This window comes from Pocillopora damicornis, chromosome 11, assembly GCF_964200805.1.
Source record: "Pocillopora damicornis chromosome 11, jaPocDami1.2, whole genome shotgun sequence".
NCBI classification, from domain to species: domain Eukaryota; kingdom Metazoa; phylum Cnidaria; class Anthozoa; order Scleractinia; family Pocilloporidae; genus Pocillopora; species Pocillopora damicornis.
This window is the reverse complement of record NC_142680.1, coordinates 18,539,573-18,564,976: the sequence shown is the minus strand read 5'-3', so window position 1 is coordinate 18,564,976 and position 25,404 is coordinate 18,539,573. Positions and strand designations below refer to the sequence as shown.

Here is a 25,404-nt window from a genome sequence, read left to right as displayed (position 1 = left end):
CACAACACAACATTCCTCAGTAAAGGTAAAGAAAAACAGCCAAAGGCAAATCAACATTAATGTCTGCGTCCTAACTAAAGTGGTGACTATTATATCGAACTCAATCTTATTTTCTAATTTCAACGAATATTAACCGTTGAGGAATAACACCTTAGCAATTACGAAGACGTTTAGAGTCTAGCGGTTTGCAGACCATGCAGAGCCACTTGCCCTCCAGGGCAGTCTTATATCCCTCGCAGCTCATGTGCAACCATTCCTCGCACAACTCGCACTGTACCATGTTGTCCAAACACTCGGGCATTGAACAATAACAAAATAAATTTAAGTCAAAAGTTTGTCTATTATTGAATCTAACGGTGTTCGACTATCGCGGAAAGGGTCATTTCCAGCTGCCAATTGCATGTTTTGAATCAAAAACATACTTTAGTACGCACTGGAACGTAAAGTGTTTCTACTAGAATGTCAAGGATGTTGTTTTCACCCAGTTTTGCTGGGGTCCAAATCCGCGGAGGGGGTCCAAATCCGCTAGGACACCGTCTTTCTTTTCCGTTTTAAGCTTGCGTTGCCATCACTGTCATTCCTGTCATAAGACGAAGTCAAGGCTGCATACTTCGATTTTCTTGTAAATGTAAGTAAATTCTCTTGAATTTATGTGTAAAATGTTCGTATTTCAAAATATTTATCTATATAAATCGACCATATTTCGTCCCCCATTCTATTCCTTATAACGTGTTCAAATTCTCAACGTTTCCTCTCGTTATTACCGAGTCACACAACGTGTGACGCTTTCATGAATTAGTCGTTTGCTTTTTCTCGAGACGTGAGCTTGGGACGCCTTCGTTCACACGAATCTGCACTCGAACTATCGCAAGAAGCCTTGCATCTCTGTGCTGTTTTTCTTTCGATATATTAAAGTGAGGTGAGAAATTTACTAGACGCTAATCTTGATTGGTCGATGTGCTCTCGTGGGGAGTCCTTATTCGCGGTAAATTCAAACTAAAACTAAAAATAGACAGAGCCTCATAAGGAAGTTAAGTCATCAAAGTATGAAGTAGTGGTAAATGTTTTGGGGAACAATTTAAGCATGGGAAAAATAACCATTGGATCAAACGTTCGTGTCATTCTTGGACCTGTTTATAAGTCGTAATGAACACTTTATTATTTAAAAGCGCATTGCTGACAGCTTCTTTGTCGGAAAACTGTTTATAACATAAACCATACGAATGTTACTCCCTTCAGAATCACCCTTATGATGACACAAATCAGTATGAAAAGAAGCTTCTACTAAATCACTGATAACTTGTTTTCTCCACATCCAAACCAGCAAAGACCACATCTTTGATAAGTGATCATCCTACAGATGAAAACAAAGAAAATACACAGTCACATGGTGGCCGCAACTTATGGTGCAGGAACTTCTAAACAACGTGTTTCGGATGTATGAGTTTTTTGAGCCTCTGCTACAGCTGATGGTAGTGTCAGCAGTAGGCATTTTTCATAGATTTTAAGTCTCTCTACCAGTAAATTGAACTCATTAATATCTCTGAGTTTTCAACCACCATATCACACCATTCATTGATGTAAATGACATTTAGTGCACACCTGATACATCAAAATGCACGAATGTCAAAAACCATTAGAGTCAATGTAAATGCTAGGTGTTTTTCCATTTACGCGCATCGCTGAGATATCAATTCTCATTCCTACTCTTCTCGACGTATTTAGTCTTACTTTTGAAGCCAACACCTTTTTCTGGAGTTGGCATCATCTGCTAGCACTTTACAAGCCAACCAAAATAGAGTGTAACCCTCCGTAGAACGGATAAATACACCTAACTCAATGGTTTAAATTATGATACAAGCGAACATTTTGCGAGTTGCGCAGTATTTTGCCTCACCCCTTCGGGGCTCGAAAACATGCGAACAACGAGCAAAATTTCCGTCGTATTATAAGTTAAACAATCCAATAATGGATATATTATTACACTATTATTCCACTATTTTCTAGTCTTTTAGCTGGTTTTCGAACCTTCCTACGGTCCTATATGAGCATCGCACTGATCGCATAGGGCGGGCCAGAAAGAGAAAAACAACACAAATAAAATCATTTTAGTGCTCCAAAAAAATTGTTGTGGGCTTCGTTTGTTGCTGAAAAGATTATGTCTAAGAAACGGACAAGAAACCAAAGATCGCTTGCTGCTAATTTTTATCGCTGTTATTACTTATAAACTGTAACATACATCAGAGACCGTTTACTTCAAACGTCCGAGGTAACGGGTTTTAGTCTAATAACAACCGATGGCAACAAAGCTGATCGATTGATATCAGTAATCGATGTCAATTCGTGCTGACAACATTTGATAATCACAAAAACTTGTGCAGTCAATTGCCCATCGATTACCGTTATCAATCGATTATTTGCCATTGATCATCATCGATGGCCATCGATTCTTCTGAGGCCCTGGTGCTCGGTGCTCTTCTCGAAGTATTTTCATCTTACTTTTGAAGCCAACACTTCTCTCTAGAGCTATAAATTGTAGCTTTTCCATGATCTGCTAGCACTTTACAACCCAACCAAAATAGTAAGTAACTCTCCGTTACTTCAAGCAAAAAGTCTTCCCTGTTGAGTATTAGTCAATTAAATACCAATGGCAGCAGGGCTGATCGATTGATATTGGTAATCGATGTCAATCGATGTTGATGACAATTGATAATCACAAAAACTTGTGCGATCAATTGCCCATCGATTACCGATATCAATCGATTATTTGCCATCGATTCTTCAGACGCTGAAGTGAAGGAACATGAATCAGTTAAACACAAGAAGACCTTGTTATCGATAAGTTTTTTAGAGACTTCACGGAAGAAAGATAGATTTTGGTTTCGAGTGATTCCAAGTGAGTAGAAGTAAACCTTGAGTCGTGACTGATGCCCTTTTCCTCTATGCTTGTCGAAAGATCGATCATTACTACCGACAGCAGTCCCTCTCAAGAAACTAGTCATGCTTAAAGGCTTGATCGTGAGGCAAGTATCCCGCCGAATACTCAATACAGACTCATAAATGTTTGTTCTTTGTTATAGTATACCGAGACATAAAATTCCTCTTGAAAATTGCTACACGAAACTCAGGGGCGATCTTCATTGGGAATGGCTTTTGTCAGGTGAGTTGAATATGTTGTGAAACAGCCTTTGCTAGTGATTTTCTGCTTGTCTGTAAAATTGAGGCATCGTTATGTCTCTGAGATCGGCTGACTGCTTTCAGTATTAACATCCCGAATACTACATCTACGCATGAGAGTCATGTATAGATAAATATTCAACTTGATCTGTCAATGCGCATAATCTTTATTACATGTCTCGTAAGATCTGGTTTGACTAAAAGAAAAAGGGAAACAATAAGATTCGAATTAAGGAAGCTAAACGAAAAAATACGAAACGAAAAACTACTTAAAAGATTTGTGGGCCTGAAGGAAAATCGTGACAAAAACACCAAACTCGAGCACATAGTCCAGACCATAATAAGCAAACTAAACCCAGTACCGCGCCGGTAAGACAAACTAAACATGAAGTATATTGCAATCAACATCATGTGAAGGAGTTTTTTTATCTCTTTTTTTTTTTTTTTCCGTTAGACCGTTTTCACTAACACCAGAAATTGCATGTATATATTTGGAGAAAGGACACTAATAAATACACTGATGCACGTAGTTCATGATCCGTACGAAGTTTTACCAGAGAGCATATTTACGAACATGAAAAATAATGCTGAAAATTGTCTTCTCAACAGATACAGCGACTGTTGCTCCCGTTCCTTTGCGGCAAGAGGGACCCAGATGCCATATATTTTTGCTGAAATTATTTACATCATATACATTACATCAACTGATGCGATTCATTTTAATGGCCAGAGCTTCTCAGACATGAACACAGTAAATGAAAAAATACGCTGTGCTATTATCAGGGAGGGGAACTCCTTAACGACAGAGGGGGGAGCACCTTAACGACAAGGGAGGGGATGCTTCCAGATAATGAAACCTTAACCCTCAGGACATAGCCAAGCAAAGCGTGACTCAGGTTACCTTGCTGAACCACAGAGAGACTCCATTAAAGAAAACTGTCGAATTATAGTTGCCAGGACATTAACTGTTTCTTCCTGAGTCAAAAAAAAATTATAATGGGAGCATTCCTACCTTATGCACATGAGAGCCCCCCCTCCCCCCCCTCCTGTCCTTAAAATATATGTTGAGTTATCTACACGCGTGAAACAGAACTGCCCATTTCAGGGAACTATTAGATTAGACTTCTACGCAGCAGTTTTTCGGATGTGGTGCGACGCTCCCCATGAAGAGCGACTGCAAGAGAGACTATTGGTAGATTGAGTGGTGTCTAACCAAAATCAAAGTTATCCAAACGGGCTATTCATCAACGCCAAAGATAATCAAACTCAGTTCCTTTCTTATTTTTTGTCTATCACTCTGTGCTACAAAGGGTTTTCTGCTTGCCCTTACCAGAAAAAAGTACTTAAAGCCCCCGTTATTTATAATTGACTTTCATCCTCTTTATGTCAGAACATCTAAGTTGCATGTCATTTTAAGTGAGCGACTGTGAAATACTTAAAAATATTGACTTTCTGTTTTGTAGAAAGAAAGAACGAGAGTGATTGACGACATCCTAGAAACAACAATTTCTCCCTCTGACGATGAGAAGCTGCAGCATAGTACTAGGATAAGTTTAATCAGAAGATAGGAGAGATAAATTCCAATGCGGACAAAACCGTTAAGAGACTCCGATTAATAGCTGATAGACTTGATGAAGCGTGGTGGCACTACAAGATGAATTATGCCGCTGGAGACTTTGTTTGTGTTGTAGGAGGAGTTCTAACATATGGGACTGGCTTTGAACCAGCCAAGGGTTTTGGAATTGCTGGAGCTTTTATAAACATGTGGACCACTTCCACAGAATATCTCAAACATTCCGAGGATAACAAGGTGGCCGAAAAGCTCTTGAAGGAGAACAGAGAAAACTTCATCGTCCTGAGGGAAAAGACTCGTAGTTGGATAGCCACAAAAAAGTATTCACGGATCAGGTTTTGATGTTTCTTCGTGAGTCTATTTTTGACTCCTTGGGGTTCCCCCCATGACGAAAAAAGCGGCGACTCCTCCCGAAAGGGCACTGTGGAAGTCTGGTGCGAAAGCCCCATTTTAAGGTGGTGCTGAAGGAGCAGTAAAAATGGAGCATAAGTTGCTGATGATGCAATCTAACCCAGCGCAAAAACCTTAGCACAAGAAGTGGCAAAGAACGGAGCACAAGTTGTTGATGACGTGGTCAAAGCAGGTTGGAAAACAACTGGAAATTTCCGGAAATTAAGTACTGTTATTGACACTGCCCTTTTAGTGGTGGATACCATAGACCTCGGCGTCACCATCATGGATCTTGTTCTAAACAAAGGATCCGATGCGGCCAAAGATCTGAGGGAAAAGGCCAAGGAGATCGAGGATGTTTTTATACAGTAACTGGAACTTGAATTATTGGAACAGTTCAAACTCACTTCAATAGTTAAATGAAACAGTTCCTTACAATTTTGAAACCTACTGATTTTTCCACGTTATGGATTACATAGAAAGAACGAATTTCTCGCTTGTTAAAAACCGTAAGGTAGATTCAGCATGTTTGAATCGTTGTGCAGGACCGATTTGCATGAACTTAGTGGGAACCTTCCGTCTTAAATCAATATTGCTCAAAAGGCTCTGAATGTATCAAACACCTTTGGTACTTAAAATTATTCTTCTAACGTTGCTAATGTTTTTTTCCGAAGTGCAAACTTCCTGCTATCTTTTCAGGGGCGCAGGGCTTTTTGGGTTGATTACATGTAATGGTTGCTTCGTTCTTTAGTATTTGGGGTTTTCCCCAGAAAAATGCCTCATTGCGTAGCTTTCGAGTGCAGTAATCAGGCCAAAACCAGGCGGGATCCCAAGCTTCTGTAGGGCTGATAAAGTTTAGACTAGGACAGGAAGGAACGTGAAGCCCAACCACCTCAGGAACAAATCTGTAAGGAATAGGAATCATGGGAAAATAAACAGAAGAGGTTCGTGTTCTCCGCCATTTTGATGTGTGTTTGCGTGTTTTGTTCCGGAAAACCGATTCTTCCGTTCCTCTGCGTGCAACACTTCCCAAAAGACAATTCAACAGTTAACGACGTCATGGATTCATGCTACTGGAAGAACATCTCTTCCAAAAGGTTTCCGAGGAACATTCCGAGGACCATTCCTTTTATGAGTCATACCGAATGGAAGTAGGGATAACTTTGTTTACAAAGAGAATGACTGGATACGCATTTGACATCAGAGGCCAAGCAACCATTAACGTCATTAACTCAATGCCTTGCGCACCTAACAAAAAGGTGGACGCAGGAAGTTCGAACTTTCTGTGAAAGCCGCTTTTGAAGGACGAAAAAACAATTCACAAAATGAATGACTTTAAGTACCAAATATCTTGTGTCTGATACATTTCTAGCCTTTTGATAAATATTTGCGTTAAGAGATGTGAGTTTCAAAATCTAGTTCTATATAATTATATATTAATTGAATCAAAATTTTACTACAAATTCTCTTGACGAAGCAAGACTGCAAAAGAGCCAAGAGAGTATTTTCTTGAAAATAGCTCATGTTAGTGGAGCCTCTGGTGCAATAATTCCTCCCAGTTTTCAACTTAGTGGCAATTGCAATGTTTTAATCAGCGACCGAATATATTTTTCATTATAAATACCCAAACGTGACGGACTGATTCAATGGTGTAGTTCTTTTTTTCCGTTATAAGAGGATTTGTGTATCATAACTTTAGAGTAGCGTTTTCTTGGAGAATTGAAACTATCTTATGTCTCTTGTCCGGTTAATTACCCTCATATATTAAAATGAAGAAATGTAAAATGGTTTCCGTGTTTACATAGCCTGATGTAAACACGCGGGAGGTTGGGAGAACACGAGATAAGCGTAGGAAACCACGACGCGAATGATAACTAATGAAAGAGGAACGAAAACCGTGTTTACATACGCTCATGTAAAATGGTTTTATGGCCAATCAGAGCGCGCGTACTATTTGAATTATTTTATAACCATGTCACTTATTTTAAAAAACCATAGAGTGCTCAAAAATTGGAGCAGGAAAAAAAAAGGAGCTGATGAATTGAGGTTGTAACTAATCATAATTGCAAGTAGAAAATGCATACAAATTAGTGTCATTTATTTATCCGGAAGTAGACTCTCTCTCCCCCCTCCCTTCCGGGTTACAAAGGTGGAAAAAAGGTTTTGCGTGACACGTCGTGGCTACAGAGTTATCCGCGGGTTGCGCGACTTGCGCTTCATCAACAAAGCGATATACGTGAAGTTTTTCATCTGCGTAACGATTTCATTTCATCTCCATTTTTTTCTTTCAATCATGTATATCGTTTGGATCCAGCTTAATTTGTCAGGATCAATGTAGGAACTTTCCTTCTATAACCGATCCAGAAAAAGGATAAGAAAGCTACGATATTATTATTGGAATCCCTTTTGATGGAAATGTCGGATCCACTACGAAATTGCTGCCCACTGACTTTAGAAAATTTCATATTGCTCGGTCCAGGCTTTTTATTGCGCGGCCGGTCTACGCTGTGCTGTGAAATTTTTTAAACAAGATGGCGGACCCAGAGGGAAGGACAAGCGACTAAACAGGGTCGGCCAGGGTTTTTGGGTATTCGGTATTCAGGGGCGTTTTAAATCGGGTATACGGTATATTGCAGCTTAAATATGGGTATTCAGTATATCACTTTCTTTGAATTTCAGGTATAAAGTATTCAAAGCTTCGATTATTTTTGGGTATATTTGGAGGAATTTGGGGTATTTTGGGGTATTTTGTCGATTTTTTTTCGGGTATATTGGTATTCCACTACCCCCCCTGGCCGACCCTGACTAAATACAGGAATGGCTCCGACCTGTGATTGGATGATAAAAATAGTAAAAGTTAATAACTTTTATCTTAACTCCTTGTACGTGAGTATGGTTAACTGCGTGTCTCGAAGCGGAACAATGAAATATCAATGTGAAAACACCGATGAGTCAAACAAGAAATGGCTACTTAAATAATGAAGAGAAGGCAGAGTCTAGCTTGTTCAGCGATATTCCGGCGATGAAAAAGTCATCTGTTGACTAGCTCCGCTGACTAAATTCATTTAGTCAGTTCACGCGCACGACCAGAGACAATCACAGGTCGGAGCCATTCCTGTATTTAGTCGCTAGTGAGGGAAGGTCGAGTGTAGACTTAGAAGATTTCAAATTTATTTCTTTACTCGAGTATTCGGCGGATAACAGAAAAGTTAGTCGGAAAAAGCACTTACTGAATGCCCGTCAGGAATAATTTTTCTTACCCGAAGGACACTGTTCGTGTATTTTATGGGAAAAAAGTCCGAAGGAATCCGAAGAGAAACATGTGGGGATATTGTTTCTTGGAGGAGCTAGATACAATGAGCCGTCCACATGGGAGTTAGGGAATTCCCTTACTCTAATGGAATTCATTTTATCCAGTAGTGATGTTGAAATTAATTCTTGCAATGTGTTTGGACCCGATAAATTGAGAGGATCATCTTTGTTTCCCTTGCAAGGGAGTACGCTCATCAACGCACGGTCAAAGTTACCGCCTGATCCTGAGGAGTATGTTTTGCTTTTGTGGGGAGGGATAGATACGAGAACCATGACATGTACGAATGAGCTGATGAAAATAAATATTACTGCTAAAGACAAGCAAAATAAAAGGACAGCAAGTGGTTCTAAAAAGATGCCCGAGTCTTTGAATTTTGAAATAGACTTTACTGCTTTACTGGGAATAAAACACCTTCAACTGAAGGTTCAGCTTTTCAAATGGGAACAGTTCCTTCCCCAAGAACAGGGCATAGTTTTACTAAAATTTCAAGTAAAAGAGCCATTCTGTTTGGTGGGGTCACCTTAGAAAACCGCCTTGAGGGTGTGGACAATATCTTTAGGCAATCATGTATGGATGGAAGGCTATATGCCTTCAACATTATGGAGAATTCTTGGACATGCTTGTCTGAGGAAATCCCTCCAAGAGCTTATCATGCTGCAGTGTTTCGGTCAGCAACAAGCACTCTTTACATTGCCGGGGGTATTCAACTGGCTGATGACCATGCAGTTGAGTATTGCAGTATTCATGAAGTTACAGCAGTAGAATTTAACTTTGCCACAAATACAATTTTGTCCTCTTCTGTACAATTTCCCATGGTTGCACCACAATATTTGTCCTCGCAGGCTGCTACAATTTGTGATAATATCATCCATATTTTTGGTGGCTATCAAGCTAATGCTAGAACAATTTCTACTAAACCAAATCAAAGTTCATGTTTGTTTGTACTTGATGTTAACAAGCAGGTCTACCTCAGCAAGACTGCAAAACCTGAACATGCCACTGCTGGTCACAGTATGTTCCTGTTAGACAGTTCAACTTTTTTAATTTGTGGGGGGACTAAAAAAGAAATTCTGTTGTTTACAAAAACTATACCTCAAGCTGATAACTGTGACCTTGGTGACAAGTGCACAATTAATCAAGCTGACCTTATTATTCCAGTGCCATGGGTAAAATGTGAGGGTGCCTGTAAAATGTGGATTCATCAGTTTTGTGCTGGCTTAGCAGTGATGCCCAAGGGAAAATTTATTTGCAACAAATGTAAAAAAGTCACTAAGAAGTAAACAAAAGACTTTTGTATTTCAATAAGTAAATAAATAAATAAATAAATAAATGAATAAATAGTCAGATAAGTATATAAATAAAGCAGAGAATGATTAATAGTTTGTAAGCAAGTATAAATAACTGCAACAATTGCTGCTGTATAAATACTTTGGGTATACAAATAATTCAAAAATTTTGTACATATCGATGACTATTTTGGAGCAGATGGGCAAGTGTTGCAATTATGGCCATTTTGCTTACATATACTGCATTTGTATTTTCTTCTTGCAACTTCACTGAGTGTTTTTAGCTTAAAGTTGCAATAAAGCCAATGCATTTTGAGCACATCAGAAACACTTTCAAAAGTTCCTGTTTTTCTTGAATGATTTTTGCGAAGGTGTCGAAAGATTTTATTTCCTGCTTCATTTCCTTCTCCAGAAAATCCTCCCAGTGTTCCATGGCTTTCTATCACCTCCTGCACATGCTCAATGGTCTTGTGGACATAATTGCTCCACCTTGCATATGGGTAACTTGCAATTAGGTGCTTCCCAAATTCAACTGCTCTGCTTTTGTACTGTGACCACTCCTCAGGGAATTCTTCCTTTGGTTTGCTGGAAATAAATATCTTGTGCATAAATCTTACAAGTGTTAATAATTTGGCAAATTTTTCTCTTTTTTCATCAGATTTTAGAAGGTAAAGGATGTGGCTCTCATTTTTCTGGGAAAACAAAATTCTGGCATAGTTGCCTGGCAACATTAGGCAAGGATTGATTCCAATGGTTTTTTTGAGATGAATATTGAGCTGGTTTGTTGCTTGCTCAATATGATGTTTAATGTCAGAAGTTTCATTCCATTGAGTGACACCTGCTATTTCCCTAATTAAAAGCTTATGGCAGAACTTTCCCAAATTAATTCTTGCATCCACTTTATGCTCAGCATGTTCGATATTTAGTACTGGGTGTGTTTTAACCCCCTTTGCTACAGCAGAAAGTTGTGACTGAGTAAGTTTGTTAGGATTAAAGTGAAAAAGATCAGCAATTTGTTTGGTCTCTTCAAAGGTGCGACAGGTTTTAAATGTTCCAAGATCACTTTTTGCTGAATCTTGTGTCACATAGCACAAGTCACACATAAATCTGGATCCAGCCCCCTGCAGTCCACCATCAGCGCGTGCCCGTTTTTCATCTTCCATAGAATTTATGAATTCAACTTTAAAATTCCTCCACAAAGTTCCAGTTTCCACACTAATTAAATTATTTGCAATTTGCTCACGCTCCCTTTCTACTGGTACAACACATGCAACCATAGCAGCTGTCTGGTTTTCGTCACACACTGCCTCAATTAGAGTCTTATTTGTACGTACAGAGCCTGGGGTATCCTCTTCCCAAATAACTACTCTTTCATTTTCTGTGTCTACTGTGATTTTCAGAACGCAAAATGAATATCTATAAGCCTTGTCTTCTAAATATCTGTCTCCTTTCTCTTTGTACATGGAAACATCACCAAGACCATCACCACCATCTTTTATAAGAACTTGAAGTGTTGGATTGCCTGTAATGCCACAATTATCCAAGCCCTTATCAATTTCACTACCTAACTCTTGTAAAGATTTAGCAAGGGCATTTCGATAACTCCATCGAACACCAACAACATTAGGTACAGGAAACTGTGGGAGTGCCTCTCTAAAGTCAGCCATCAAATTAATGGGTTCAGATTTACATGCGCTATGATTGAAAATGATATTGTCCATGTTGTCTTTAATTTTGTAATTTACGTACGAAGGAAGGTAAGTGTCTTCAGCTTTGTCTAATGAGTACAGGGGCTTGAAAAGAATTGTCCTTTGTTATTTAAAAAGTCATACTGTTTCTTGTATTGATTCTTTGTCTGCAGCATGTTAACTCAATTTGCCAGACATTCATCAACTGTTAAATCATTATCAGTCTGCTCAGTCCACAAATACTCAACCTTTTTTGCCCATTCTGTTTTGCCTTTGTCATGTAGTGTCGTGGTCAACATTGAAAACAAAACATCCTCAGCATCCTCGTTGTGGGATTGACAAAACTCAGAGAGGTTGTAAAACATGTTTCTTAGTCTACCGCGCTTTGAATATTGTCGTGAAATATCAAATAGTTTTGTCTTATTGTAGGCCCCCCTCTTTAGTTTTCTTTTTGAAAATCTACAACTTTTCTCGTGCTCAGCAATTTCATTAACAGTAAGTTTTTCCTCACAGCCATTTTCAGAATACTTGCAATGTAATGTCAGCATATCAAATATGGTCAACATCTGCTGACGCAGAGGGAAAACATCGTCAAGCTCTACAAGGTTACGACACGAAGGGCAAACACCATTGCATGCTAGCCAGCGCTGAATACAATGTTCACAATATACATGATGACAGTTACTAAGTATTACAGCATCAGTAGGAATATCCATGCAGATATTGCATTGAAATATTTCAGCAAACTGCTGTTCAAAAAATCTGTCAAGGGGAATGCCAGTGAGTTCAAAAGTATCACCTTCAAATGGACCAGCTGCAGTGGAAGGTTCCTGTTTGGTGAAAATTTTTGTCATAGGGGTTTCACTAGTGCTGGTGCTGCTTGCCATTCCTGATGTTGAACTTTCAGCTGAACTGGTAAAGACCTGTCTAACAAAAGGAGGTTTCTTTTTACCCCCAGCTGCAGCTCCCTCTGAATTCTCACTGGCATTTCCACTTGCAGAGGGGCTGTTGTCAGGTTCATGGGGCCTCTTTTTTCTTGGGCTTTGTCTTAAATTAAAACAGCAAATTGGGCAACTTCCCTCTTTCACATAGGAATCATGAGTCAAAAACACACAACATTTACCTCTGTCACCTGGAAACTTTAATTGACGATCGTTTCTGTTTCTCGATTTCTTGAAACGTTCAAGCTTTAAAATACAGCATCGACACAGAGACGGTGGATGCATTTCTTCACTGTCGTTGCTAACATCTAACCCATCAACTGCTTGGAGCTCCTTAGAAAAAGTTACAGCAAGCTTCGGTTTATGTCTACTTGTTGCTGGATTTGTATTAAAAAAGTTCCCGCATCGCCGACAAAACGAAGCCAACTTTTCCTTGTGACACTTGACGTCCATCTTGGACGGAACACTCTTAAACCACCAACCTTTTTCGTGAAATTAAACTATGCTCACGCGTGTGCACAAAGTAAAGAAACCACTTACTTTCCTCCAGAGAAGTCCAAAAGCAATGTAAAAGCTCGAAACCTAACCGGCATGGACCGGCAAGGTCGTTAAAACACAGATAATTTTACCGTTTACAATCTTTCGATCTAGCTTCAGCTGAAAATTTGACGAAAGCTTAAAAAATCTAAAACAAACCGCGAACAACATTCGAAGGAACTTTTTGCACGAAAACAGCCACGCTGAATCGATTGGAAACAACTGCGCATGGTTATAAGGCTCCATTTCGCTTCCAGTCTCTTCGCGCATGAATGACTCGCAAGCCACGCAGCGAAAAGGAAATTCGGCCGCGCGTCAAATAACAACAATGGAAGACTGAAACCAGCTAATTTGCATAAATGAATATTTATAAGGACTTTTCATAGTGGGATCCAAAGCGTGAAGAAAAAGTTTTGCTGTTATCAAAATGACATTGCTATTGTTGTTATTTTAAGTTTCTTGAGGGCAGCGGGGAATTGATGGCCCGTGGGATGGATTTTCGTAAACTTAGGTTAGGAGAATACACGGCCCCTTCGAGCTTGTGTTTGTGCCAGTATCCGCCAGAGGTTTCGCACTTTTCACGCAACAGGATATTGGTCAGCTCAGGAAAGGGCTCGAACTTCATTACAAATGAAGTATTTCAATATCGACGCTGAAATGATTTAAAATTTTTGTAATATTTGCACGCTTGGATGAGATAAACAACCCTTAATTTCAAATCGCTTCGGTGATTTCACATCTAAGGCATAATACAGCATTTCATCGTTGAAGCTGTAATTTTCATGAGTCAACTCTATCTCTCTTCGCAAATCATTAAATCATTATCATTTAGAGAAAAATGTTTCAATGAGTATCTAATGCTAATCAATCAATCAGAACATGTCGCGACGTGTTTCTTTGTGGGAAAAAAGCACAAAGACAAATTCAAGGATGAGGGAGCACAAATGTCGTAAACATCACGTTCTTACACTGTGACTCTAAGGGCTGATTTGGAAAACTTCTACAGAAAAACAGGTTTATCACAAGAGCATTGTACATTTGACTAGAGGAGAATTTACATCCCATATTTTAAAAAACAAGTGGTTCTGAGATTTGGCAATGACAACTGCATCATAGGGACTTTGGACACCCAGGTGCGAGGTGTCTTTGTTTGCCGAAAAGCCAATAGACCATGACCGGCTGTTTCCAAGACATCAGCAAATTAGTGAACAAATGTTTACAAAAGGGGGAGTCCCTGTTCCCACAAATAGAGAATTATTAAAAAGTTAAACAAGCAAAACGAGTTAAACGAGCCTGTATGTGATAACACATAGATAGAGTGGCTTCATCGCGGAAACTTATTAGAATGCTCTGGAGTGATCAATCAGTGCAGGGATATCTCTTCAAGGGGCTGATTGGTTAATACGAGGCAGCTGAGTTGCGGAGCAGAACCTCATCAAACACCAGGTATGCATAAACGCTGCTTTATAATTCTAACGTTAAATTTTTAAGCTGTTGCCAGCTTTTATCGACTACAAATTAAGTAACTAAAGCGATGGTAAACTGGAAAGCTGAAAGAGTGTTTCGATGTTGAGGTATAGCCTCTATTACGATCCGTTTGAGTGAAAGACCTTGAATTAGTAAATTCGAAATCGGCGGAGGAAATAAGATTGCTCACTTTATTTTGTATCTACTATCCTTTTCTCGTATTATTCAAATATATATGGCGATTGAATTATGTTCTGCCTCCTGCTATGAACCAAGCTATCTTTCGGTGTCATTGGGAGTCGGTGTTTTACACTGATATGTATTCCTGTTATACTTCAATGTGATGAAGCAAACGCTCATAGGAATAATTGAATGGTACCAGTGCTAATTCCTTCGCTAACATTTTCACTTAATTCAAAGGAAAAGCAAAGCTTTTGATTATGAAATGTCGATAAAAATCGATAACCAGGAGATATACGATTAACAAATTTTAAACATTAATTATTTGAGGGTCCTGGCAAAAAATGTCCCATCAATGAGACACAAGAGATCATATTCTGTTGTGATGTGACATGAGTTCTTGGATATTCACGAAAAGGTCTAATTTTCGGAGTAAATTCCGCAGAAGAAGCAGCTGGTTTGATCTCAGTGGAATGTGACGAATTCGTTTGCTTGTTGATTACTTTTTACTTTTTCCGGTATGAGTGAAGTATTGTTAGAAATCCAAATATTGATAGGGATCGGAAAAAATCTCGAAGAAATTTATCCATAACTCCATATAAACAACGGTAAATTGTTCATCTCAGTAACTGCTTTTAAAATAATTCCCGAAAACATGGCCATTGACCGTTTCTCAGAATCGTCTTAGTAATTTGATAGTCAAATATTTTGGTAATAATGAATTAGTTGTTTATCAACAAGCCATGATCATCTCACACTTGAGCTTACTTACCACTTGTGTTTCTACTTCTCTTCGAGCGCCAATCAGACACAAACCCCCTTTCAGAGGGAGAGGATATCGATTTTAGAGGTGTTGTAGACCAAATCGTAAAAAAATGATGTTGCAGGCTTTTTCCCTTCCGAAACGTCACGCGGAAATGCAAGACAGCAAGGCAGCTTTGTAAATTTTCGGGAAAATTACGCAAAATAATTGCGGCGCTATTTAATTAAAGACGGTTGAAAATTATAGTTGCAAATCCTTTGATTCCTATTATTATTTTCTTCCTATTAAGACTGCCAAATGGGATTCCTTACACTTTATGTACAAAGTCAAGTTGGCAACATTAGCATATAAGATTTTTCATGATTGTACCCCTCCCTCCATGGGTCATATTTTAACCAAGAAAACTTCTTCTATCCATTATTTACGTACTTCGAACACAGTAACAGTGCCACGCTTTAATACATATTTTATGAAAAATTCAATAGCATTTAGGGCTTCTATTGTGTGGAATCTCCTTACCCCGGATCTCGCAAACACATCCAATGTCAAGAATTATACAAGAATGGCCTCCAAATCGAACAAATTACGTAACTTAAACTTTCAGTCGGAATCTCCGCAAACAATGCCTCACAATGATGATAACGATTTTCTATATTATTGAGACGATTTTAATATATTTTTATTCCTTAGGTTTTAGTTTAAATGCACGACCCCATAAGCGGCAACGCTTTAATCACCATCGTGTTGAAATAAAAGTTGTTGTTGTTGTTGTTGATAAGTGACTGCGATATATTTCCAGCTGAATAGAGAAACGAGAAGGGGTATAATATATTATAGGTTATTCGCAGATCTGCGTTCAAGGAATTGTCCGAGAATTTGTTTGACACTTTTTTTAAAATTTTATTCACCAAGCGAAGGAGTTACTTCTTGGTAGTTCTTTTTTAGAGTCATTTGAGAGAAGTCCCATGTAAGAGAAAAATCCCTATGTTAATTTTATACTGTATGTGTCCTGTAAGGGAAAGTACGGTTTCTTTTGAAGGGGGGAAGGGCAGAGAAAATAGAAATAGAGCTATTGTTACAGCTACTTCTTTATGTATATTAGTCATAAGAACGAATAAAAACTGATAAGTCGAATATGGATTGAGGTTAAAATCCAAAACAGAATTGACCCTCAGTTAATTAAAAGAAACCTTCGTATCCTTTTTCCTACAATTACTTTAAAATCATAAACCAAAGCACTCCTGGAAACAAGCAATTTTAAAATGTTGATGACATCATGAAAGATTCGAAATATTTTTGGAAAAACATATATCATAATAATTATGTGCGTCGCAAAATTTATTTTGTCGTCCCTTGTAATGAATGAGTTGCCAGTAATTGGATCCTTGTGTTTACGCACAGATTTCTGGGATCGCCACGGGGCCAACATTGCAACTCACTAGCAAGAACACTGAAAGAAATGTTTGAAATGTCTAAAAAATCCAGAGATAATTACTGTTGTGATAAACAACCTATACTAAATATACCACTGGATCGTATAGTGGTAGACGAGCTGCACTTAATGCTGAGAATCACAGATATTTTGATTGGAAATCTAGTGCAGGAGTGCCTTGACTGGGATAAAGATGATGACTTAGACCATAAAAAGGGGGCAGCAACAGGATTACACCTAAAAAGCCTTATTAGGGTAATCAAATCTTGTGGTGTTTCTTTTGATGTGTGGGAACAAAGAAATGCAGATGGGAAAGGTAGCGGGAAACATGACTGGACAAGTCTCCTTGGAAAAGACAAAAAGATCCTTTTAGCTGACCTTCCCAGTAAGCTACATAGCATTCTCCACCCAGAAACAGCATCAACTGTGGTTGCAGTCTGGACAGAGTTTGCAGAAATTTACAAAGTTGTCAATGACTGGAACCCTGAGAAAGACCCCACAGAATTTTTCATGAAAGCCAAAGAGTGGATTTCTCTTTTTGTCAGTCTAAATGGCAAAAGAGAAGGGTATGAGAAAGCCAGAGTTACCCCATACATGCACATTATGGTAGCACACATTCCCAAGTTCTTTGAGCTCCACCACTCAGTCAAAATATTTACAGGGCAAGGAGTTGAAAAGAACAATGATGTAGCACGTGCAATAATTCTGAGAAAGTCCAAAAGTAAAATTCTGCAGGAGATGTTCTGCGACAAGAGCAACATCAGTGGGAGCTTAAAGAACACAAGCGGGAAGTACGCAATTACATGAAGTGCAAGGAGAGCTACTGGGATGTTGAAATTAAAGAAAACCGAAAAAAGGCACGAGTAAATTTAAGTCAAGATCCTCTCCAGCAATTTATTAAAGCTCAAAATGAACATCCCCTCCCTGAGTCCACTACCACTGACACTAGCTGTTCTCATATGACATGAAGCAATTGAAAGAAGAATTAAAGAAGAGAAATGCGAGAGGATTCAGCAACAAAACCAAGGCTGAACTAATTAAACAACTGGAGGAAATTTGTCAATGAGAAAATATGGAATATTTAGTATTCTGGGAGCATGAAATGGCTTTAGTTACTCTAAGGGGGGACTCCCTTACACATTCAAAATTATATAAACAAACTCACATGAAAAGCTACATGACAAGCAAAGAGTGCAGTGAAAACACATCAACTCAACAAAATTATAATTAACTTTGTAAATAAAAGCAATTTCAAGCAAATTCATACTGCGGATTAAGCCTAGGGTCATTAGATAGGGGCCATGTATATTTTGTACATTCAACTCACTTGTTGGTCATATTCTTATCAGCTTTTGCATTCAGGTGGAACCCCTTACAGTCCCTAAAGCCATTACAGTTAATTTCAATTTCACTTTCTGTTTATAATATCTATGATTGAATAGTTACAGGTTGGCGACTGAAATCAATTGATAGTTTCTCAATTAACATTCTCTGATCTTCTTGAATTTTCCCATTTATAATAGAATATGTTTTTGGTGATTTTGCTAAAAACAATCTAATTTTAAATGGATATTTAACCCTTACCCCATCCCCATTACAATCAATAACCCTATCCCAGTTTTCTGGTAAATCACATTTTTTAAAATCATCCTTATCTAACAAAGTATACCCATTCTCCCTTCCCTCCCTTCCTTTACCATAAAACAAAAAACGAAAACAATCATGATCAAAGTCCAAAATAGCATTAGACCTTGATTTACTTCTTAATTTAAAGAGGACTGATAATCTCAGATTATCAACGTTTTGAGTTAGCCTCTCTTTATCAACAATTGGCTTGTCATAAGTTCTGTAAGAAAAATAATGAAAATGGAAACATTGTAAGAGGGGTTGTCTATGAACAAGTAATACTCAAAGCAATGCAAAGGCAGAAGAAAAAGAAAAGCAGCAATCACTGCGTGTATTATTGGTGAAAAAAAAATTAGTTAAGTATAAAACTTTCTATGAATGAGCTTATACGAGTGCATCTCTCTTGTTAATTCCGTATTTCAGCATGTTCAATTGTAATGGTAATTTAAGTACAGTTTGAAAAAATGATACAACAATAAATACCTAATAAGATCGGTAGTCAAGTTATCTTCATCTTCCCAACTATTAAGAAACGCGCTGTATCCCTTCCATTTCACCAAATATTGAACCTGAAGATTTTAATTATAAAACTTTAGCATGTAAGAAAATTAATGACATACATCGTAGACCAGGGCAAATTGTGAACTCACCGTTCCATGTAATGTCCTCCTCGAGATTAACCTTTCCACGGCAAAATAATCAGAAGAAACATTAGCTTTCCTTTTTCTACTTTTTTTTTCATCCCAAAGAAGGTCCGCAGAAGAAACATTGTGTAATTGAAGAAATAAACCGCGGCTTTTCTTGCTCGAATCCCTTACGCCGCTCGCCATAATTTGCTGTATGTAATCTGATGCAAGAACGCATGCGTAGTAGGAATTTTTTTGGATACACGAGCCCCCGTTTCAAACCGCTGACTGTCACAGATTTCTGGCCATGGTGTGAAGACAGGTTGTTCCGACGTTCAGATAAACGATTTTAGCGAGAGATTTTCGCTTTTTAGCCGCTCTTTTATCAGAAATGGATTTGGGTAATGCTGATACAAAGGAAGGCGTAAGTTTTTGTTTGAAAAACCATGTAATATGTAGTAAAATCTACCGATTAACTTGTCTCCATGTGTAAGGTTTATTGTGAATTTGACATCTAGTAATGGTCTCGAAATTTTGAAAACATAACTGTAAATCGCTGAGGAATAACTCAACTAAGCCGTTCCATTCTTTTGTACTTGTGTTAAGTCTCAGTACCTCCAGCGTTTTTCGTGGCTTGGTAATACAAAAGAGCGCTAGAATAGTTACCTTGAGGCAGCAGGAGATTGAAATGGCGTGCTTGAGAATTAAATATTATTGCGGTACATTAAAATGATGAATCACCTACACTGCTTCTTTGTTGTGATGAATGCGAACGAATCAGTGTTGATAATTGGCTCAAAGCTGAACCCTTTCTTCTGTGACGATGAGTGATACAAATCGGTCCCTTAAGGAGTGATGAGCAACCGATGATATGTCCGCAGTTTCTGCCGGAGTTCCCGTGATCTTGCTTTTCTTGACAAGATCCTTCAAGGAGTTCGAGAAGGAAAGTTGCAGCTCAAAGACCTTTGGATTTTTCTCAAACAAACTATCACTTGAACGAGGGATTTCCTCGTGTTTTTCATCGCTTATTTCATCCTTTCAGAGAGCAACAGCTCGGTAAAAATATTTTCCATCTCCGTGGACAACGACTTCTCTCCTTAATAGAGGTATATTTTCAAACGTCGTAATTTGTTCATTAAATACGTTAACAAGCATGAAAACAGGCATTTCATATATAAATACAACTGAAAAGGCTCAAATGAGTTATTTCCAGGCGATTCCTGGCTGGTTTTGTAATATTTCGAGACCATTGCGCGATGACGATTTCACAATAGACCTTACACAAGGAGAGAAGTTTTTCGGTGTTTTTTAAAGACATATTTTGTGGTAATTCCAACAAAAACTTACACTACCCTCGTATTAACATATCTTTATCCATGTATGATAAAACTGCGGCGAGAAAGCCATAATCTCTCGCAAAAATCGCTATTTTGGACATCAAAACAAACTCTCGCCATACGTTCCTTTATAGCCAGTTACAATGTTTGCCCCGTGGCGATCGCAGAACTCTTTGCGCAAACGCAAGGATCCGATCACTGGCAACTCATTCATTGGGGTAAATGTTCAGGAGACAAAGTAGATTGTTTAGTGCACGAATTCTCTCACCCCGTGAGGGACATGATTGTTATCGATTTCATCGATTCTTAAGGCCCTGGAGTTAAGGAACATGGATGAATTAAACACAAGAAGGACCTTGTTATCCATACGTTTTTTAGAGACTTCACGAAAGAAAGATAGATTCTTGAGTCGTGGCTAATGCCCTTTTCCACTATGCCTGTCGAAACGTCAGTCATTACTGCCGACACCAGTACCTCTCAAGAAACTAGTCATGCTTAAAATCAAATCTTAATCATTACGCAAGTACCCCGCCGAATGCTCAAGACAGATTCTTAATTGTGTTTGTTCTTTGTTGTAGTACCGAGACAAAACATTCCTCTTGAATATTTCTACACGAAACTCAGGAGCGATCTTCATCAGGAATGACTTCTATCAGGTGAGTTGAATGTATTGTGAAACAGCCTTTGATAATGATTTCCCGCTTGTCTGCAAAATTACAGCATTGTTATGTCTCTGAAGCCGGGTGATTGTTTGCAGTATTACCTTTCAGAATACCTTACTGAAGGTTATGTGCAGGAGTCTTTTTTTAATTAGGAGCACTAATGAATACACTGATGCACATAGTTCTTGATCCGTAGGAAGCTTGACCAGATAGCATATGTACGAACATGAAAAGTAACGCTAAAAATTTGTCTTCTCAACAGATATAGCGACTGTTGGTCCTGTTCCTTTACGACAAGAGGGACCCTTATGCTATGGATTTTTATTGGACTCATTTACATCATATGCATTACATCAAATGATGCGAGTTATGTTAATTTTCAGACCTTCGCAAAAATGGACATGGTAAATGAAAATAAGTATTGTTAGAAGTAAATTTTCTAACACTCGTTGTTTGGTACGTCAATTCTTCTTTATTCTCTTTCTTCACAAACTGATACAACGGGGACTAGCTTCTATCTGACAGGGAAAACTAGAGTCTCCGCTTATAAAGGTGACACTGCGGATGACATTTCTAAGCCGTCAATCTTCTTGTGTCGTCATCTTACCATCTCAACTAGCGAACCACGCTTGACTACGTATTACAGTTCCCACATACTGAGTATGCATCTTCGAGTTGTTTACGCAGTTACAAATCAATTTCTACCTTAATTTTCATATCTTTACGGTTGAGATCGGCCAGAACAGAAACGAGATCGATGATAAAAAAATTACAAATAACCCTGGTTCAGAGTATTATTTATACCTGAAAGGGTATCTTAAGAAAAAATCACCCTTAAAGATTGTTACATAACAACATCTTGGTCACAAGAGTTAAAGAACAAAAGGCGCTCACAAGTACCGCTCCCTAATTGTTTTTGGTTGCGGAACATGAGGGGTATCACCTGTTTACACCTTAAATTACCTCAGGGAACCAGAAGGTGTCGAACGCGACATATTACCAGGGAGATTTACTCTTCCTGGACTAACAAATTAACTTAATTAGGAACATGGCTTATCACGAGCTCCATGTCAACCTCACGATCACAACGAGGAAAACGTTATTAAACTCACTGGGAGAACGTGACCAAACTCACTAGGAGAACGTGACCAAACTCACTAGGAGAACGTGACCAAACTCAACCTTTAAGATAAGACCACCAAGAAGGAGCAAGAAGTAATCAACCTGCCCTTTTTATAACTTGCATTAAATGATTTAAAATAATATAATATTTCCATTCCTTTTTCCGACACCAATACAAGGAAACCCTTACGATATTGTAGATTAACTATAATTGTAATTTTATAATTTAACAGTATTTGTATTAGTATTTGTGAGGGGCGCTCCCTAGCGACAAGGGAGGGGATGCTCCCAGATAATGTAAACTAACCACCAGGACGTAGGCAATCTAGGCGTGACTCAGGTCACCATGCTTAATTCATAGATACTGCATTAAAGAAAACTTTGGAATAATAATTGCCAGGAAATTAACTGTTGCTTCCTTACTCGAGAAAAAAAATTAATGGGAGCATTCTCACCTTATACACATGGGAGGCCCCCCCTCCTCTCCTTAATATTTACGTTGAGTTATCAACACCCATTCGTGAAACGGAACTGCCCATTTCAGAGAACTATTGGATAATTCTTCTACGCAGCCGTTCTTTTGGATGTATTTCGACGCTCCCTGAAGAGCGACTCCAAGAGAGAATGATGGTAGATTGAGTGGTGTCAAACCAAAATCAAAGTTATCCAAACGGGCAATTAGATCAACGACAAAAATAATCAAACTTAGTCCTTTTTAAGGTGAACTCCTGCAAGTACTGACTTCATGCTTTTGGCCATGTGTGTCATTTTGCGAGCTAAGCACACGTAACGGGTAATATTTCAAATATTTTAAAAGTTCTCCACACACCCACAAGGAGGAGAGCTATAAAAAATGCTGGGGAGTTTAATATTTTCTTATTTTTTGTCCATCACTCTGTGCCTCAAAGGGTCTTCTGCTTTCCTATACCAGAAAACAGAAAGTAAACCCACCGACTTTCATCTACTTTACATTAATAACATCTAAATTGCAAGTCGTTTTTAGTGAGCGACTGTGAAATACTTAAAGATCTTGACTTCCTGTTTTGTAGAAAGAAAAAGCAAGAGTGGTAGACGACATCTTAGGAAAAACAAATGTTCCCCCTGACGATAAGAAACTGCAGTATAGGAAAGATTGGGATGAGTTTAAACAGAAAATGGAAAAGCTAAATTTCAATGCGAAAAAAACTGTCAGGAGACTCCGAAAAATAGCTGATAGACTTGATGAAGCGTGGTTGGAGCACAAGATAAAGTTCGCCTGTTCAAGCGTTGCGTTTGTAATAGGAGGAATTATAACACATAGGACTGGAAGTGTAACAGGTTTGGGTTTTGGAATTGCTGGGGCCATAGTGAGCATAAAGGCCCGTTTCATAAAAGATGGCAAAGATTTAGAAGATTACAAGATTGCCGAAAAGCTCTTGGAGGAGACCAAAGACAACTTCATCGCCGTGGGGAAAATGACCCATGAGTGGTTAGACGAAAAAGAGTACGGACGGGTGATATATATTTACCAACTCGCTAAATTACATAAGGCGGCTAACGGTCTGGTTTTGACGATTCTTCGTGAGATTATTTTTGCTATGAGAACCTCCATGGGAAAAGAAGCGGCAACCTTTCTCAAAAAAGCAGGGTTAGGTGCAAAAGCCGCATTTCAAGATTGCACTAAAGAAGCAGCAAGGGCAGGAGCACAAGTTGCTGATGATGCAGTCCAAGTCGGCGCGAAAACCCTAACACTGGAAGTGGCAAAGAATGAAACACAATTTGTTAATGACTTGGCGGATGCAGGTTGGAGAACAGTTGTACATTCCCAGAAGAACTTACTTGCTCCTCTTAACACTGCCCTTTTGTTGTTGGATGCCGTAGACCTCGGCTTCACCATCATGGATCTTGTTCGAAACAAAGGATCTGATGCGGCCAAAGATCTAAGAGAAAAGGCTAGGGAGATCGAGGATGCTTTTATACAGTAATTGGAACTTGTATTAATGGAACAGTTCAAACTCACTTCAACAGTTAACTGAACAGTTCCTTCCAATTTTGAAACCTACTGATTTTTTTTCCACTGTACGGATTACGTAAAAACGAACGAATGTTTTGCATTTACGGACCTAGACACATGACGAAAAAATGGATTTACTAGTGTTTGTCAAGGTGTGCAAATGTGGGGCTCTAAATTTGAACTGAATTTGTACCAGCTGTAAACTATGGTATGCGTGAACTACCAAGCCTTAGTATCTTTAAAACTAGAATCCGTAGAATTGACCTGGTCAGCCTAGTGGAAGACAGTGGCAACTGCTGCAATCTTTGCAGCACGTGATTTTTTTAAATTTTCTGCATGGTACAAGTATTTTTATGTTATCTGAACATTGTTAATAATTCTGAATATTTTTAAATTTTAATGCATAGTTTATCGGCTATATTGTTACTTATTATGAAACTGTACATAGTTTTTTCTATTAATTTAGTAATAGTAGGTGTCCCCAATTAGCTCTATGAGCTAAATACATTGACACGGTAATAAAGATTTTATTATTATTATTATTAAACTGAAGGTAAACTCAAGTATTTGTTCCTGACAAAATTGCCTGCAAATGTGATGTAAATATTACATTTGCTTGACATTTACCTTACATTTGCTACAAAATGTAACATCTTCCAAAAGAGAATACATCACTGGCATGTGAAGGTGGACTGGCACCACAGACAATTTCAGGAGCAATGTCACCATGCTTACTTTTGTAAAGTTTTTGTTCTTCAGGAGTGAAATGTTTCACAAGGGAACCAACTGCTGTTAAAGCTACACATTTGCCAAAATCAATTAATATGGCACGATACTCATTGTTTACATGTGAGATAAGGACATTATCTGCTTTGATATCTCTGTGAAGAAAATTTGTTTATGTAAATAGAACATTGCCTGAGCCAACTGATTGATCAAGGTCAGCCAAATAACCTGTGAAAGGTTCAAACTTCTGCTCTTCAGTGCCAAAGACAATGTGTAAGGCTTGTCCAAAACATGGTAAAAGGACGACACTAGATGGTAAGGCTTTGAGAGTACACATCCCAATAAGAAGATTTTCTCGCTATATAGTCGCATATCTTTCGTTGTTTCTCGAGGCGAGCCTTCTCGATCTTTAATCCAGACGCAAGTGTCTTCTCTTTGTTAAGGTTTCTCTGTAGTTGTTTCCGTTTTTTCCTTCCTCTTTTCATTCGTCTTATCTCCTCCTTTGTGTTTTCACGGCTTATCCTACCCATGAACACGATAAAAAATATTGAAAATTACTATAATC

General features: G+C 38.5%; 3 protein-coding genes and 1 long non-coding RNA gene across 7 annotated transcripts in view; 2 read left to right on the top strand and 2 right to left on the bottom strand.

Annotated features, from left to right (window-relative positions):
* Positions 1-25,404, bottom strand: part of LOC149037948 (uncharacterized) — a 96,217-nt gene that overhangs the window by 48,783 nt on the left and 22,030 nt on the right. The gene's annotated exons all lie outside the window — the stretch shown is intronic.
* Positions 1-25,404, top strand: part of LOC149037949 (uncharacterized) — an 84,422-nt gene that overhangs the window by 41,826 nt on the left and 17,192 nt on the right. The window lies entirely within an intron of this gene.
* LOC149037952 (uncharacterized) lies at positions 14,114-24,661 on the top strand. 4 transcript variants are annotated; one of them, XM_089186635.1, is made up of 4 exons: positions 14,114-14,351; positions 20,915-20,992; positions 21,261-21,402; positions 23,170-24,661. In XM_089186635.1, the coding sequence occupies exons 2-4, from the start codon at positions 20,979-20,981 to the stop codon at positions 24,082-24,084; spliced, it is 1,071 nt and encodes a 356-aa protein (XP_089042761.1). In that variant the 5' UTR covers positions 14,114-14,351; positions 20,915-20,978; the 3' UTR covers positions 24,085-24,661. The 4 variants fall into 4 exon arrangements, with proteins under 4 accessions (XP_089042761.1, XP_089042763.1, XP_089042762.1 ...); XM_089186637.1 differs by lacking the exon at positions 14,114-14,351 and adding an exon at positions 19,294-19,423; XM_089186636.1 differs by lacking the exon at positions 14,114-14,351 and adding an exon at positions 19,304-20,554.
* LOC113673135 (uncharacterized) lies at positions 17,955-19,203 on the bottom strand. The gene is made up of 3 exons (XM_089186650.1): positions 19,024-19,203; positions 18,857-18,942; positions 17,955-18,593 (listed from the first exon to the last, which is right to left on the bottom strand). Exons 1-3 carry the CDS (start codon positions 19,201-19,203, stop codon positions 18,176-18,178), a joined length of 684 nt encoding a protein of 227 aa, XP_089042776.1. The 3' UTR covers positions 17,955-18,175.